The 14,962-nt window shown below is 39.5% G+C and overlaps 2 protein-coding genes across 2 annotated transcripts; one reads left to right on the top strand and one right to left on the bottom strand.

Moving 5' to 3' along the window:
- Window positions 1–1,269: 1,269 nt before the first annotated feature.
- LOC122030550 (calmodulin-binding protein 25-like) lies at window positions 1,270–1,873 on the top strand. The gene has a single exon (XM_042589759.1). It carries the CDS (start codon window positions 1,323–1,325, stop codon window positions 1,827–1,829), a length of 507 nt encoding a protein of 168 aa, XP_042445693.1. The 5' UTR covers window positions 1,270–1,322; the 3' UTR covers window positions 1,830–1,873.
- Window positions 1,874–2,653: 780 nt separating this feature from the next.
- Window positions 2,654–4,130, bottom strand: LOC122028734 (serine/threonine-protein kinase-like protein At5g23170). Its single transcript, XM_042587597.1, has 2 exons — window positions 4,007–4,130; window positions 2,654–3,921 (listed from the first exon to the last, which is right to left on the bottom strand). The coding sequence occupies exon 2, from the start codon at window positions 3,874–3,876 to the stop codon at window positions 2,821–2,823; it is 1,056 nt and encodes a 351-aa protein (XP_042443531.1). The 5' UTR covers window positions 3,877–3,921; window positions 4,007–4,130; the 3' UTR covers window positions 2,654–2,820.
- Window positions 4,131–14,962: the final 10,832 nt, after the last annotated feature.

Below are 14,962 nucleotides of genomic sequence, written 5' to 3'. Positions count from 1 at the left end.
GAGGATCCTATTCTTTTAGCTTCACTATCATGTCAAATTCTCATCACCGTAAGATCATGGTCAAGTCTAGTGGCCGCGAAGCCTCCATACCTGAGGTCACAGCAACGCCTTCGCGCACCTTGTGATGCCACAAGGCCTAGTTTGCCTACTGCATTCGGTGTCGAGAGGTCAGTTCTGCCCGCGAATTCTCCTCGAGGCTGACATAATTTGATGGTTTCCATAACAAATTCAAATTGTAAGAAGGAAGAAAAATTATTTGCATTAGATTTTGAATGGATAAAAAATCGAAGAAAAATGAAAAAATTTTCCACATCTCTTACACACTTCAAAAGTAAACAGGGGATGAGGAAAACTCCAAACTAGCTAGCTTTTTTTAGTTAAGACTTTGAACAATTTAATTTTTCATTAACAAATTAATTGAACCATAGTCCAACCATTCCTTTTCTCTATCTCTTAACTTCATGTTTAATATACACCCTAATACCCGGGGAACGATTCCCAATCGAACTTAGCAAGCTCTAGACACATTTGAGATCCACGTCAGTTACGCTTGTCGACAAACTCGGCATGCCCGACTACGTTTACTCTATAGTGCTCAGTAAAACTATAGTGATGTTCCATGATGCAGCGATACAGCAGGAGTAGCAGAGAACTCCCACTGAACTCTATTTATGGAGACGGTCGTCAGACACATTCACTTCAAAGTCAACAAAACCACTGCCTTTATCTGCCATGCATCGAACACTTGGATAATGGAGATGCCCATCGCCCACAGGGCACAGGGTGGCAGCGAGCCCGGCAAACCAATAAAGGCTGATCTGCTCATTAATTAATTGCTGCTGCATGCGGTCTGTACATGCGACAAGGAGAGCTGCGTGGCAGTGAGATTAATTATGTAATCGATCTGTAAACACGTTAACGGCATTGCTAATTGCAGTTGCTTAATTTCTCTGCCAGGGACAACTGGAAAGCTTCAGGATTTCGGTTCTCTTTATCTCCATAGGCGGGGTAATCTTCTACAGTCAATGGCGTAGGTTAGTACTGATCATGCATCAACAGTAAGTCTTGTACTAAGAGTTGAAATATAGATGATTAAGTGGATCGAGGCGAAGAATTGTTTAGAACCAAAACGTCGAAGATTTAGATAAAGTCCATATGAAAGATTCGCGGGTAATTAATTAATATAAACATCAACAGGCATGCTATATATATTGAGAAAATATAATTTAAAATTTAATAAAATAAATATACTTAGAATTGCCGCCACCGGCTGCGGCTTATTAAAATCCCGTCCCCTGCTCACCTTCAGGCGACGATCGATCATGGAAGAAATGGTGTGGATCTCCGAACCCTTCGTCCCTGATCCTAACGAGGCCCTCGCCTGCGACCTACAGAACTTCCTCTCCTCCGACTTGCCAACCGTCAGTCAGTACTCCTCCTATGCTGCCCTCCGCCGGTGGAACCCCCTTGCGCCCGCCTCGGCGAGAGTCTCCAAGAAGTCCAAGCGGAAGCCGCGCGAGGGCGAGGCTAAGCTGCCACTGACTACGTACATCAGAGCTGACCCCGCCAACTTCCGGGAGATGGTGCAGCGAGTCACCGGACTGATCGATCTCGAGACGTCGTCGGACTCGCCGTCTCCAGCTCCAATGACGTCTGAGGCAGCCCCGCCGCCGCAGTTACTTCTGCCGACACTCGACACGTCATCCTTGTTGCTTAACCAGTTTGCCGGCGATGCATTAGGGCTGCCCCCGGTTTCCCACTTCGCCTACCCGCTGCTACCGGTACTTCCGACTACGCCGCTCGAGCCGTGGGGTGTTATGTACAGGTAACAGCTGTTAAAACGAGACGGCTAGCATCTGCTTGTTTGGGTCGTTTGAAGCGTCCGATGAGTATCGGAAGGTGGAGAATCGCCCTAGGCGCAGGGAGGGTTACCGTACCCCTCGTCACTTTATCCCGTTTTATTTCTGTTGTTACGGTTATGTAACACATGTAACTCCTTTTTTATAATTGCTACTTTTTTATCAAGCTTTGTTCAGTAAGCATATATAGCTCTATTTAATTTTGTTAAATTCTCCTAAATAACATAAAGGAAAAAATGTTTTAAATTATATAAGAGCATATTTTTTGTCAAATTTATAGACGCAATTAATTTTATATTATAATCGAAAAATGAACATTCATAGCTAGCGTTAACATTTTGCTTGGGCATCCAGGAATTCTATGCTTTATTGCAACCTGTCGAGTCCTAATCTTCTTACAAAATCGAATTATATTATACCGCCATTTATACTGCTGAGTGTATGCTTCTATTTTTTATAAGAAAAATTTAATTATTCGGTGATTTAATATATAACTAAATATGTAGATTTGTTACATTAATTGTCTCTGTAATATCGATTTTTATAGGGAGCTACATGTAAATATACAAATATCAGACATATAATGGGATAAAAGGACCATTACGTCAAAAGATATTATACGCTGTGCTACAAAGAAAATATATTTATATAACCAAGGCACTAGACTACTAGAGTGGTTGGGCGAGGGGTTTGAAGAAGGCCCATATCACTTTGGTCTCCGCTAGAGTGGTTGAGAGATATTGAATGGGTTTGTATGTTTAAATACGAATATGACAGCTGACGAGTCGGACCAATGTTGAAAATGACAAGTAGATTCGGACTTCTTCATAAATACATTCTGTCGGTAATGGGTTGATTCATCTATAGTTTTGAAGTCGCCACGACGACGGCCAATTGTGACCATAATGTTAACGTACATCAAAAGATATCCTTCAGTAATAAACTCAAATACTTCGCATACTCATGCCATTGCCGAAGATCCATAATCATTCTCTCCACCATCCACCAGGTGATCTCTGCACACGATCCTTGAAGCTGTGCTCACTCTTTTCTCTGCGCGCTTCTTCCACGCTCGGACACATCCCTGCACTTTCTTCGACACCTTATTCCTCACGCAGCCCCACACCGGCCACGCCGTCAGCCCTTCCACCACCCCCTGCAGCTCCCTCACCACTTCCCCCATCGCCGGCCTCCTCTCTGCTTTCTCCGACACACATTTCAAGGCCACTCTGAGCATCCTACCAACCGGCCTCCTCATGTACTCCGGCAACGACACTCTCTCGTCGTAAATTCCGGCACTCCGATCAGCTCTCACCATCCGCAAGACCCACGCAACGATCGAAGAAGGATCCCGCTCCGCGTCCATCACCTTGCTCGAGCTGATGAGCTCCAACAGCACCACCCCGAAGCTGTACACGTCGTTATCCGGACCCAACTTCCCGGACTCCGTGTAATGGGGATCCATGTAGCCGATGGTGCCGGCGGGCGGCGTCACCGAGTGGTCGCCGCCGCTCCCATGCCTCACCGCGAGGCCGAAGTCGCAGAGCTTGGCGTTCCATTTGCCATCCAGCAACACGTTGGCGGACTTCACGTCGCGGTGGATGACCGCCGTCGGCGAAGCCGCGTGGAGGGAGAGGACGGCGCGGGCGATTTGGAGAGCGATGGTGCCACGGCGGGACCACGTCGGCGGAGTCGGGGAGGAGTGGAGGAGGTCGTGGAGGGAGGCATTGGGCATCAACTCCATGACGAGGAGCTTGCTCGTAGAAGATCGACTGAACCCCACGAAATAGACGACGGAGATTGGATTAATGAGGGAAGCGAGAAGGTCGACCTCGTTGTTTAGTTTGGTGTGGTTCTCAAATGATTGAATTCCTTCCCATGGCTTCTTGACTGCGACGCTCCGCCCGTCTTTGAGCGTGCCTCTGTAGACACTTCCATGGCTTCCTTTCCCAATCAACTGCGAGGGATCAAAGCTCTTGGTTGCCTCTTCAATTTCCTCGTAGCTGAACTCCTTCATTCTTCTTTAACTATTTGATCCCTTTGTCGTCGATGACTGCTTTAACTTGGCGCACCGAAAGCAGGGGAAGAATAAAGGTCAAAAGGGGGGAGAAAATACTAATAAAGAAGGCTAAAGCAGAGGCATCTACCTTGTGAGCTGCCAAAGTGGAAGGAGAGATGCCAACTGCACTTTTCTTTGGCCCTTCCCTCCGTATTGATCAGAGTTTTACTATGCAGAAATACGATCTTCTTGAATTTTGCATTGACTAATTAAATTGGCTCATGATGGATCAAGAATGTCTTTGTCATTTCTGTATCAAATTAATACATTCAGCTTACTCAGCTAACCTACTGAAAAGTACTAACAACTCCAACATGCTTGCACCTTCGCTGTCTCCCTCAATGTTTGTTTTCTGATATTTATTATCAGAGAATGTGGATTACGATATAACAGCTAGAAAACTAATGGGTGGGTGCGCAGCATTTAGTCACCGGATCAAAATAGCGATTGCGAAAATGAATGATTGAGGCCTCGATTCATATATTCATCCATTAACAAATTTAGTTGTCCGATTCATTATCCATATATAGTGTAAAGGAGAAAGACAGAACTGCAATTTACTGAACCGCATAAGTATCTTTATTATTATATATTTCATGTATCCCAGTTTTAAAATACCTAAACCATGTAGCGTATTCCTATTTCCTAGAGGGGTAAAATTAACTAATTGATCTACACAACTTCAAATTACTTTAAATCAAAATCATGAAAATCTTCTGAATATATTTATATTCTCATATCCAAATTCGATAGCATAATTTAAGAATCATAATTTTTTTGAATAGGTAAAATAAAAAAATTTAAATATGTTCTCAATTTAGTATTGTCACGGGCATCATGACAGGGTTGCCCCATTAAACGGACATCTAAGGTATCACCTTGAAAGGAGAAGCAAATCTCCACAAGGAAGTAGGGAATCGGGCGTAATCTCTATTTCTATTTCTATGTTATTGTGTGTTAGTGTGTTTCTGTGTCGTATGACCGCGGGGCGTCATGACAGGACTACCCCATTAAACGGACTTCATAGGAATCATTTTCATTTAGTAGCATAGGACATGGAGTAGGAGATCATGCCGGCTTATCCAATGCAGGGGAGAGTCGGTAATGAATCTAACTTCCTACAAAAGCATGAATATAGAGAATAAGAACTAAGCAATCTATGTAACATTGCCTAGCATTACAAGGAAACCGAAATTTTAGAATCTATCATCCTCCATCCTCGTAGCTCAACCCCTCTCGAGATCCATTCTCTCTCTTTTCCCTTCTCTTTCTCTTACTCTCTTTTTCCACGTTTGTTTAGATAATTCACCGTGCGACGTTAACTAGTGTTTAATCAACAGTCCCTGTGGATACGATAATCTTTTATATTACTGATGATGTAATCGTACACTTACGGTGATGTAACAAGTTTTTGGCGTCGTTGCCGGGATTGTTTTCGATTAACATTAGTTGATTAGTATATGAGTTACTCTAGAAATTTTTATTTTTCCTTTTGCATCTTCTTTCTTACTTTCATTATGCATTTTTCTTTACTCTGTTTTTAATTCTGTATTTTTTCTCTACATGTCTATCCTAGTTTGACTATAATCATTTAAATAGACATGTTTAAATTGATTACTAGATTGAAAGTTCTATTTCAAAAGTTTGACCAAATATCTGTAGTGAACTCTAATACTCTTTTTCTGTGAATGTTGTTGTGCAACTGGTCATATATATGATAATTGTCCAACATTGTTTGACCGTCCATATAGAATGTGTTGGATCCGGTAAATTCCGGAGTATGCAAACTGATCGTCGAGGCTAGTGTTCGACACTATCTCCGTAAACGATATTGCTCCGCTACGGTGCTTAACGGATTGTTGCAATTCGTTCCCAAGATACAACGACGACAATCGTCTCGGAATCGTAGCACTCCGACTTCCGAGACCAGCGAACCTTCTCGTAGGCTTCTTGGACTCTTGAATGCACAAGATGAGTGAGTGAATACTTGAGGAAGAGAAGATTAAGTTGAGTGATCTGATTCCAATCTGGAGGGTTCTATTTATACAGAAGAAAGAGGCTTTAGGGAGGGGTGTGACCTTTGGGTGGATTAATCTGGGCCGTCCGGACTGAAGAGTTATAACCCTTCACATAGCCCCTTTAATCTCATCCATCAGATCTAAGAGTTGTGACCCTCAGATCTATCAGCCATCGGATCTGGATCCATTGATCCGATGCTTCAGATCATGTCTCATCCCAAGCCGTCAGATCGTGACTCATTGTGATCCAACGCTCTAGATCGCATCACAAGCGATCCACCATACTTCTTTGATCAACGTTGATCAACGGCTGCCATCCGTTCGCCCAACCAACTGTCCAGTCATCTCCCTTTGCCCATGCGATGCAACGCTCTAGATCACATCACGACACGTCACCCGAGTGCCACGTAGGCACTGCAATGTCACCGGAGCATAAATTTAAGCTCCTCAATGCTCCTCGCGACGATGCGCACGAAGCAGACTCACAGGTGCGAGCACCTGCTCGCCCCTGAGCAGAGAGTACCTGGTACTTTTCTGAGTTAACTCCAATAACTCAACATCATTAATAAGTAAGGAATGCACATCGGAAATTTCCGATGTGGGACTATTCTCCCTTGCATTTCCTTAATGAATAACCAACGTTATTTTGGGCCGACTTTGAACATTAATTTCTCATTCACCCTTAATCGGTTTTGAGCAAATTAATAGTCTAAATCTATCTACGCGAAACGTAGATTTCAATTTTGAAGTCAATTACGACTTTCAACAATTGATGGCTTCCGATTTTTCCTCCTCAAAATCGTATTGGTCCATTTAGGCCCCAATATCCAACAGAATGCATGTTGAAAGAAGGGGTGTTTTCGCTAACTTTAATCATAGGTCAGAGTAAAATTTTTGTAAAGCTTGCAATGAGATAGGTCATTCAATTGAGAGTTGCTACAAGCTATACAATTGGGAACATCAATAGATGAACTCGATAGAAAGATAGATGAAATGGCCTCATCAAATTCACACACATATGGCTCTGACTCGAATGATCCCCAATTTCCTTTTAGCTTTGATAAGGGACAAGGCAACTATGTAGATGCTATGGAAGCTCAATTATTTGAGGATAGAATGTTAAAACGTTTAGAAGAGCTTCTATCTATTCAAGCTGAATCACTCCAGGACATCAAGAAAATGCATGATATACTTGATAGTATAGACTCAACAAACAATAGAATTTCAGCTAATCTCGAGTCTATAATATGAAAACATTGTGATGAGCTTGAGGATCATGAATCTAAGACTTTGATAAAGGAGTGCATCACTTTAATTCCATTTACCTCCTAATATCAAAGATCTAGAAGAGCCTTTGCTTCCTACATCTGAACCAATTTATAGTCATGTTATGGAGGGATGTGTAGGGATGACCCAAGAATCACTCCCCTTAGTCACACAACCATTAGTCACTTTGAATGACGTAGAACATGAATTAGTTGATGTTGAGAGTGTAGGGACTTGTGCAATAGAAGCTAAGTCTCAATAATCACCTCTTTTAGAAAGACCACCACTTGAGTCACAACCTTCCTTATCTAAATTCCAAACCATGTTCGATGATTTACTTACATTAGTGATTAGTAAAAGTAAAATTTTAATTGATTTATCTACTGTTACTAATCAATTCTTTTTTGAGCATGGTGGTGGCAGGACATATGTTGCACAGGAGTCACAAGGACAAGATAAGTTTGAACCTTTGAAGGAGAGCATATTTATTGAAAAACTGAGAGTCCTTGGTAAGAGACTTCTAAAATATCTTACCCCTACAAGAGCGAGATTTAGATGAATCTAATGAGGTGGTCGAGCTAATGACCTTAAACAAGCGCTTCTTGGGAGGCAACCCAAGTTCATTTTCTTTGTTTTCATTTATTTCTTTAATTCTTTCTAGTTTCATTTCATTTTAATAAACATGTATCCTCTACTTAATTTTTGTTGTCTACCTTCTTTTATAGGACTTAAAGATTATGAGGAGGGCAATTACATGATGGAGAAGTTAATAACATGGGCATTTGACACACATTATTTGGTAACTTCTCTTACTTTAAATCTCCTCCACATTATTTTTAGTTTTCATTGGGACAATGAAAAGTTTAAGTCTGGGGGGATGCATTAGATGCATTTGGTTTAGTTTGCTTACTTCTTTTTGCATAATAAATTTTTCCTAGTTGATGCATTGGATGCATTTGGTTTAGTTTGCTTTTTTTATTTTTGCATAATAAATGTTTCCTAGTTGAATCATTCATCATATCATGATTGTTTGTTCCTTAATGCAAAATACTAGCACGTTTATTCTAGATTTTATGTGGTTTATGTGTTACTTATGGTGCTAGTATGTTTAGTGATCTATCTTTTTCTATCTATGATAGCATGAAGTGATCACTACAAGAAAAACCCTCATAGACATCGGTGGAACAACAATAATTTTAAGCAAAAACCGATATCTTTGAGTATTTTACACCGGTTTTTCCAAAAATCGGTGTCTATGAGCGCAGATTTTCACTCATAGACATCGGTTTTTTAGGCGATGTCTATGAGCGCCTTTTTTCGTTAATAGACACCGATTTTAACAGCGATTTTTAAAACTCGGTGTTAATGAACCAAAATAAAATAATTTAATTTTTCCACCAATACTTAGCCAAAATTTGCAACACTTCACTCTTCCCTCCAAACCTAAACCTAGAGCGTCGTCCACCGTATACACTTCACTCTTCCCTCCAACACTTCACTCTTCACTTAGCCTCACCTCCCTCTTCTCCTCTCCAAGCTCTCTGCGAAGACATATATGAGAGTTCCCGAGATCCAGTCGCTGTCGGATCTTCTGTCGATGAGGTAAACTTCCTTCCTCGACCCGGGATCTAGGCGATTTCTTCGCCGCAATGTACCTCTCTTGCATTTTTCGTCGAGATCCAAGGACCTACGATTCTGGATCTGCTATTTTTATCTTCAGATTCTTGCTTAAAGTTACTGTGTTTGAGTTTTTTTTTTCATTATCTTGTTGGTCCAACGGTGCCTCAGATCAAGATGCCTTTCCGATCTTGTTGCTCCGTCTGGTAATTTCTCTTTTCTACTTCCAGATCTGTACGATTTCTCTGCTGCATTTAGTTTAATTTCTCCTCGGATCCATCTTGTATTAGCTTTGTAGGTTGTGACCTATTGTTTTCACATGCGGAAGGAAGAACTTGCTTTTTCCATTTATGGTTTACTACTTATTTCGTCTTGGTGTTTATTAAATTATTACTTGGTTATGATGTTGAAAAAGCTTAAAATTAGCTTCCATCGTCGCCATTCTGCCGGGAAGTTCTTCAAGGTCTTGATTATTAATTCTGTGCTAGGGCATAAAAAAATTGAAGTTTTTTTTGTTCGACGACGATTTCACCACTGAAATGACCAAGGATTTCATGGTGTCATATCCTTGGTTCCTCTCAAGGGAAATGCCCATCCATTGGGTTGATTAAGACACATTAATGTTCTTTATCTCGGGATATTGATGAATTGTATCTGTTGATGATGATGACTTAGAAATTCATGTGCTACTGGAAATAAATGGTACCGAACAAGACTGACATTTTGTGTTTGGATTATTTGTATGTTCTTTGCTTGCGATTTAAGGAAAGAAGTATTTGCTGAAAGAATTTCCGGAGCTTATTCGCATTAGCGATCCCGTCAAGGTCCTTGAGGTGGGATGTGGAAATGGGAGTACTGTCCTTCCTATCTTACGGTGATGATTCTTTGTCTTTACCATCTTTTTCTTTGCAAATTAGGTTTCTTTTATGTCTTTTAGAGAAATAGAAATAAATCCAAAATGAGAAAAAGGATTGAGATGTTTGACTCCCAAACTCAGGTTGGATTAGAGTTTGGTCTTGAACTTAGATGGGAACCATGCCGAGCTAAACTGCTTTGATTCAGGAAAATGGTGCAAACTATATTAAATCAGAATGGAGCCTTTTGGTTTAGGAAAATGATTCTCTTTGTTCACATCACCTAAAACATTCTCCTTCTTCCCTTTTATTTTTTTGATTAATATAATAGTAGATGTAACTTGTAAGCATTCTTTGCGGATTTGGACCTTAAATCCCAAATAGGGAAAGCCATTACTAGCCTGAGGAATGGTCTGGTAGCTGAATGACATGATCTCAGCCTTAATTTACATGATGCACAGTGTTTATGCTAAGTCATAGTTCAAATGACTTCATCTTGACTCGTTTTAGTAATTTGTAGACAATCTTAGCAACTCAGCTAAATATTTATGAGTCTAAAATTTCACTCAATTGCAAGAAGTGGGTGTATTGTTTGGGAAGAGTTCAACATTTTTAAGCATCCATTTACTTTCACACACTGTCATTAAATTCACCACTGTTCCTTGTGTGTTCATTGATTTGTTATAAACATGTCAACCTTCTTTTTTATGATGACAAAACACAAGTTATGACATATTATAAATTGCTCGACCAGCTTATTCTATTTTTGGCATGTTTCTGGAATGAGTTAGCTGTATTATGTCATTTCATGTTATGCTAATGGGTCCTCAAACTTTAAATACCATCTATTCTCAATTATGAGAATGTAAATTCTGTGCTTAACACTATATATTTAATAAACATTTCATGTTCACTTTTTAATATTTAATTATTTACAAATTTTTGTCAGGTGTTTTTTTGTTCTGTATTAATAGATAGCATTATCCCAGTTAAGACCCATTAATGAAAGTCCATAATCTAATTTGCACGCATGACTTGAATCATTGGAATAGTAATCATTATCTATAGCATTTGACTTTAGTCTCCTTTCTGTTTGTTTAAGTTTATGCACTTGTACCAATAATAATATTGTTGTTCAGTGCAAAGCAGAATATTACAGTCTATGCTTGCGATTGTAGTGAAGAGGTCCTTAGAAAAGCAGAAGAGATGATAGCCACTGGAAGTGCTATTTCTCTAGTGTCTCGGTTCTTCACTTTCTTGCTTGATGTCTCTATAAATGATTTCCCTGATTGGTTATTCTGCACTTCTTGTAGAAGGAATTCATCTCCAGAGCCAGCTAATTTCTCATCAGGTTAGTATTAGATTTCAACTTGTAGCATGGAACCTTAATCTCATCCTCATCTTGTTATGTAGAATTTTATTTTCCTTCATTTTAGATTCTAGAGGAGAAAACTTGGAAATGTCACACATGTCAGCCTTCTTAAGAGAAGATCAGTGTTGCATTGGTGGATTTGATTTCGTAACAATGGTAAGTTAGCCTTAGATTTCCAGTTGCAATGATAAAACAGTCGATTATTTATACATGCTTGTTGGGCTTTTTAATCTTTGTACATGTCCCTTTCTATAATATGTGACCAATTCTTACTTCCTACTCTTATTCTCATACCATTTTTTGATCCTTAGCAGAAACATATATGCTACCAACAATTTTTGAGATTGATAGATTGCCTCCATCACTGTAAACGTAATAATACTGATTTAGAGCACCGGGGGCCTTTTCTGCATTCGCTTCTAGCTGAATAATGATTAGAGCTTTGATCACATTAGTTCATCTACTGTTTCAGTACATTTGCTCCAGAGCTCTCTAGGTGAGAAAAAACCTTAAGAATATTAAATATCTAGCTGTGATGATCTTGTTGTTTAGGTTCAAAAACAACAGCTAGTTTATACCATTATTTTTATTGCCAGAAGAAAATTTGACGCATTACCCTTCACTGATAATTTTCATTCACAATAGGAGATTGCAAGACACTCATGTTTGCACATATTAGCCCAAGTTCAGCAGATTTAGGTGAAACATTATGCTAACTAAACTTTGCTAGCAGAGTCTGAGGCATTGAACATGGTCCTGTCCAAAAGCAGACAGATTTAGCAGAGAGTTTCAAGCTTAAACAAATGGTATATCTGTTTTGACTGCATATTGGGCTACTGTTGCTAGTTTTAAAATTTTGTTCTATTTGGAATACATATGCACGTTTTGTATCTTCTGCAATTATGTGATGCTTAATAAGAGTTATTGTACAGGCTGATAAGCTCCTTCAGAGTGAAAAAAGAAAACATAAGGTTGAATGAAAGCTTGCAATTGATGGAGCTGAAATACGCATCTCGGGAGAATGTTTTCAAAACATTGCAAGATAAGTAAAGTTAGTCAACCCAGTGCAAAAAAGTAAAGTTAGTTATAATAAAGTTGTAGTGACCAAATTGCCCACATACTTTTATTAGTCTAGCTTTTGAGGAACTTGAATGGCCTTAAGAAGTTGATCCAACTGATAGTAATTGAACCAAATGAAGATAGTGTGAATAAATTACTTTATATATTCCAAGAAAAATCATAATAATCTACTATACACCATGCATCACTATATTTAGCTTCTTTCAAATTAGTTGTCTTATAACAGATTATTTCAAATGTGCAGATCAAAGAAGCTGAGCAAACAAGTAAAAATTACCAGCAAAAGGTTACTTATCTCATTTTCAATCTCTATTTGAGTATAATTTACAGCATCTTTAATTTCCCTTATGTAAGCAACAAACTGCTTTATATCCATATTAACTATTTTATTCTATTCAGGTAAGAGAACTGAAGAATCAATTAAATGGTGAGAGGACAACCAAGAAGGATGTTGCAAAGTTCCCAAAGCCTCTAGTGGCTCCTTTAAGATGGAGGCCTCCTTTACAAAGAATCACTAATCAGTTGTCACCCTCAGGACATCAAACAAGCAGAGGTGCCCATCTAGTAATAGATAAAGAGAATTGTCTATTAACAAATAAAACTATTGGGGAAGATTTAGTTAAATCTCTGCACAGAGCAAGAAGGATAACGTTGGCACCAGTAAGAAGAATATTTGTGTACTATCTATTACCTTTTGATGTTGTAAGAAGAATAGTTATGTGTAATTTATGGATACTGACTTGATGTACACAATATCTATTATCTTTTTATGTTGTAAGAAGAATATTTATGTGTTGGTTATATGGATATTGACTTGGTATGTTTAGATACATCGGTGCATTTTTATTTGTGATTTTCTTAGTGAATTAATAAAAACAATTCATATACATCGGTTGTGGTGTATGGATTGAGTTGGCACGCTCTTGATACATGTTGTTTTAGGTATGAATTGTTACATATATAATTGGATTTGGATTTAGGTTAGTTTCTCGGGGATATGATTTAGCTAATTAATTTATATGTAATTAGCTAAACCCGTATATCATGTTGTTACAGGACTGTGATTCGAGATGGGCGTCTCGACATCGGATTGGTTCGATTCGATCTATATCGGAGGCGGGTACTTTTGACTTTATGTCTTTGATATGCATAGTAGTGAATTTAACAAGTAGCAATAATTATGTTCTCTTATTTGTTTCGGTTAATCACTACCCGATACCCGTTACATGATTGATTGATTTCTTGTTTTGCATCTCATGTATTCCTTACCTGTTTATACATGCTTATAGGGGTAGTGATATACCATGCTTCACCATGTTCAGGACCTAGGTTTTATACCTTCTGTGTACTTTTGATTTGATTCGTTGACCTATGGTGCACTTTTATATATATATGGATTAGCTCAGGATATTTTGTGGTTAGTACCATGCACCATTTGCATGATTGCATGCTGTGCGATAGTCCGCTCCATTATTGTTGAGCACATCGCCAGTTACATGGATCTGCACACACCACCACTCATGGGTTAGTGGTCGATTCAGGCAGAGTGTGTTGCAGCAGGGACTTTGTTTGGCTCCGTTGGTCCGCTCATGGGTAGTGTGACACAACGTGGTAACCGGCAGGGATTCCTCCCCGTCATCGTGTACCGAGAGTTGAGAGCATTGCGCTCCCCCATTTATGATTTGGGGTAGGAGGATAGGTGTACTCCGACAGCATCCCGTCCACTCGGTCACTCATCATGAGCAGTGACGACAGAGTGCACGGTTGTCACAACCCTACCCACTCGACCTCACTATTGTGTGTGAGATGGTTGACTGGTGTCAGGGGTGACCAGGACGCATCATTGGCATCATATGCATGATGCATTTATTGCTTGTGTTTGTGTTTGTTGCATTTATATGCTGCATATTGTTTGGATACCTATGTTTGACATGCATACAGGATTTCTATACCACTCGGACTGTTTATCCTTATATCCAGGTCCTGGTTAGTACAGTTTTCTCCTGTTTACTTCAGTTGCATTTCATCCTTTTATATCAGGAGACTGTACGCATGATTAGTGCTAGATGATATTTCCCTACTTTGCATATCAGTTGTACCTGCTGAGTGTTGGACTCACCCGCCTCCATTGTTGTTATTTTTCAGGTTGATGCTGTCAGGAGAGAGTTCCAATCGTTAGTCCCCTGCAGACCACAAGCTGTATTTATTTTTTTTTAGTTTCTTATTTAGATTGTGTTAGACTTATTCTGTTTGAGGATTTGGATATTGTATGGATTTTTGTGTCGATGGTTATAGTTTTTGGATGTGTCTTGCTACATACCTTCCTGTACGGCAAAAGAGGTGAGTTTATCGGATTTGTGTTTTATGGGTGTAGTGGAGTAGGGTTATTTTCGAATCTTGGTATTACCGCTTTGTTTATTGCTTATTATACTGCATGGAATGTCTGTGTGTTGTTTTTATTATTTTTATTATTCCATCCGCCTGTGGCTGAGGTATATGGAAAAGTTTCAGATTGTCCGCCGTACAAGGGAGATGCTGCCGAAATTTTCTCGGATAGGGACTCCTTCGGGGCGTGACAATTTAGTGGTATCAGAGCTTAAGTTTTACGATCTTTGTTTTCGTATTTTGGATATTTGGTATAACCTGATACCAATTTATTTGGTATCAGAGCGCCAAATTTGGCGATACTTGTTGTTTTTCGTGTTACGAATTTTTGAGATTTAGCTGATACCAATTTATTGGTATCAGAGCGGGTTATGTTACCTGCTTTTGGTGTTCTGGATATTTGGGTTAGCCCAAGTTTGTGAGTCAAACTGGGTAGTTATTTTGGATTGCAC

This window comes from Zingiber officinale, chromosome 10B (assembly GCF_018446385.1).
Source record: "Zingiber officinale cultivar Zhangliang chromosome 10B, Zo_v1.1, whole genome shotgun sequence".
NCBI lineage: Eukaryota > Viridiplantae > Streptophyta > Magnoliopsida > Zingiberales > Zingiberaceae > Zingiber > Zingiber officinale.
Note: the sequence above shows the minus strand (reverse complement) of the source record. Positions and strands in the feature narration are given on the sequence as shown.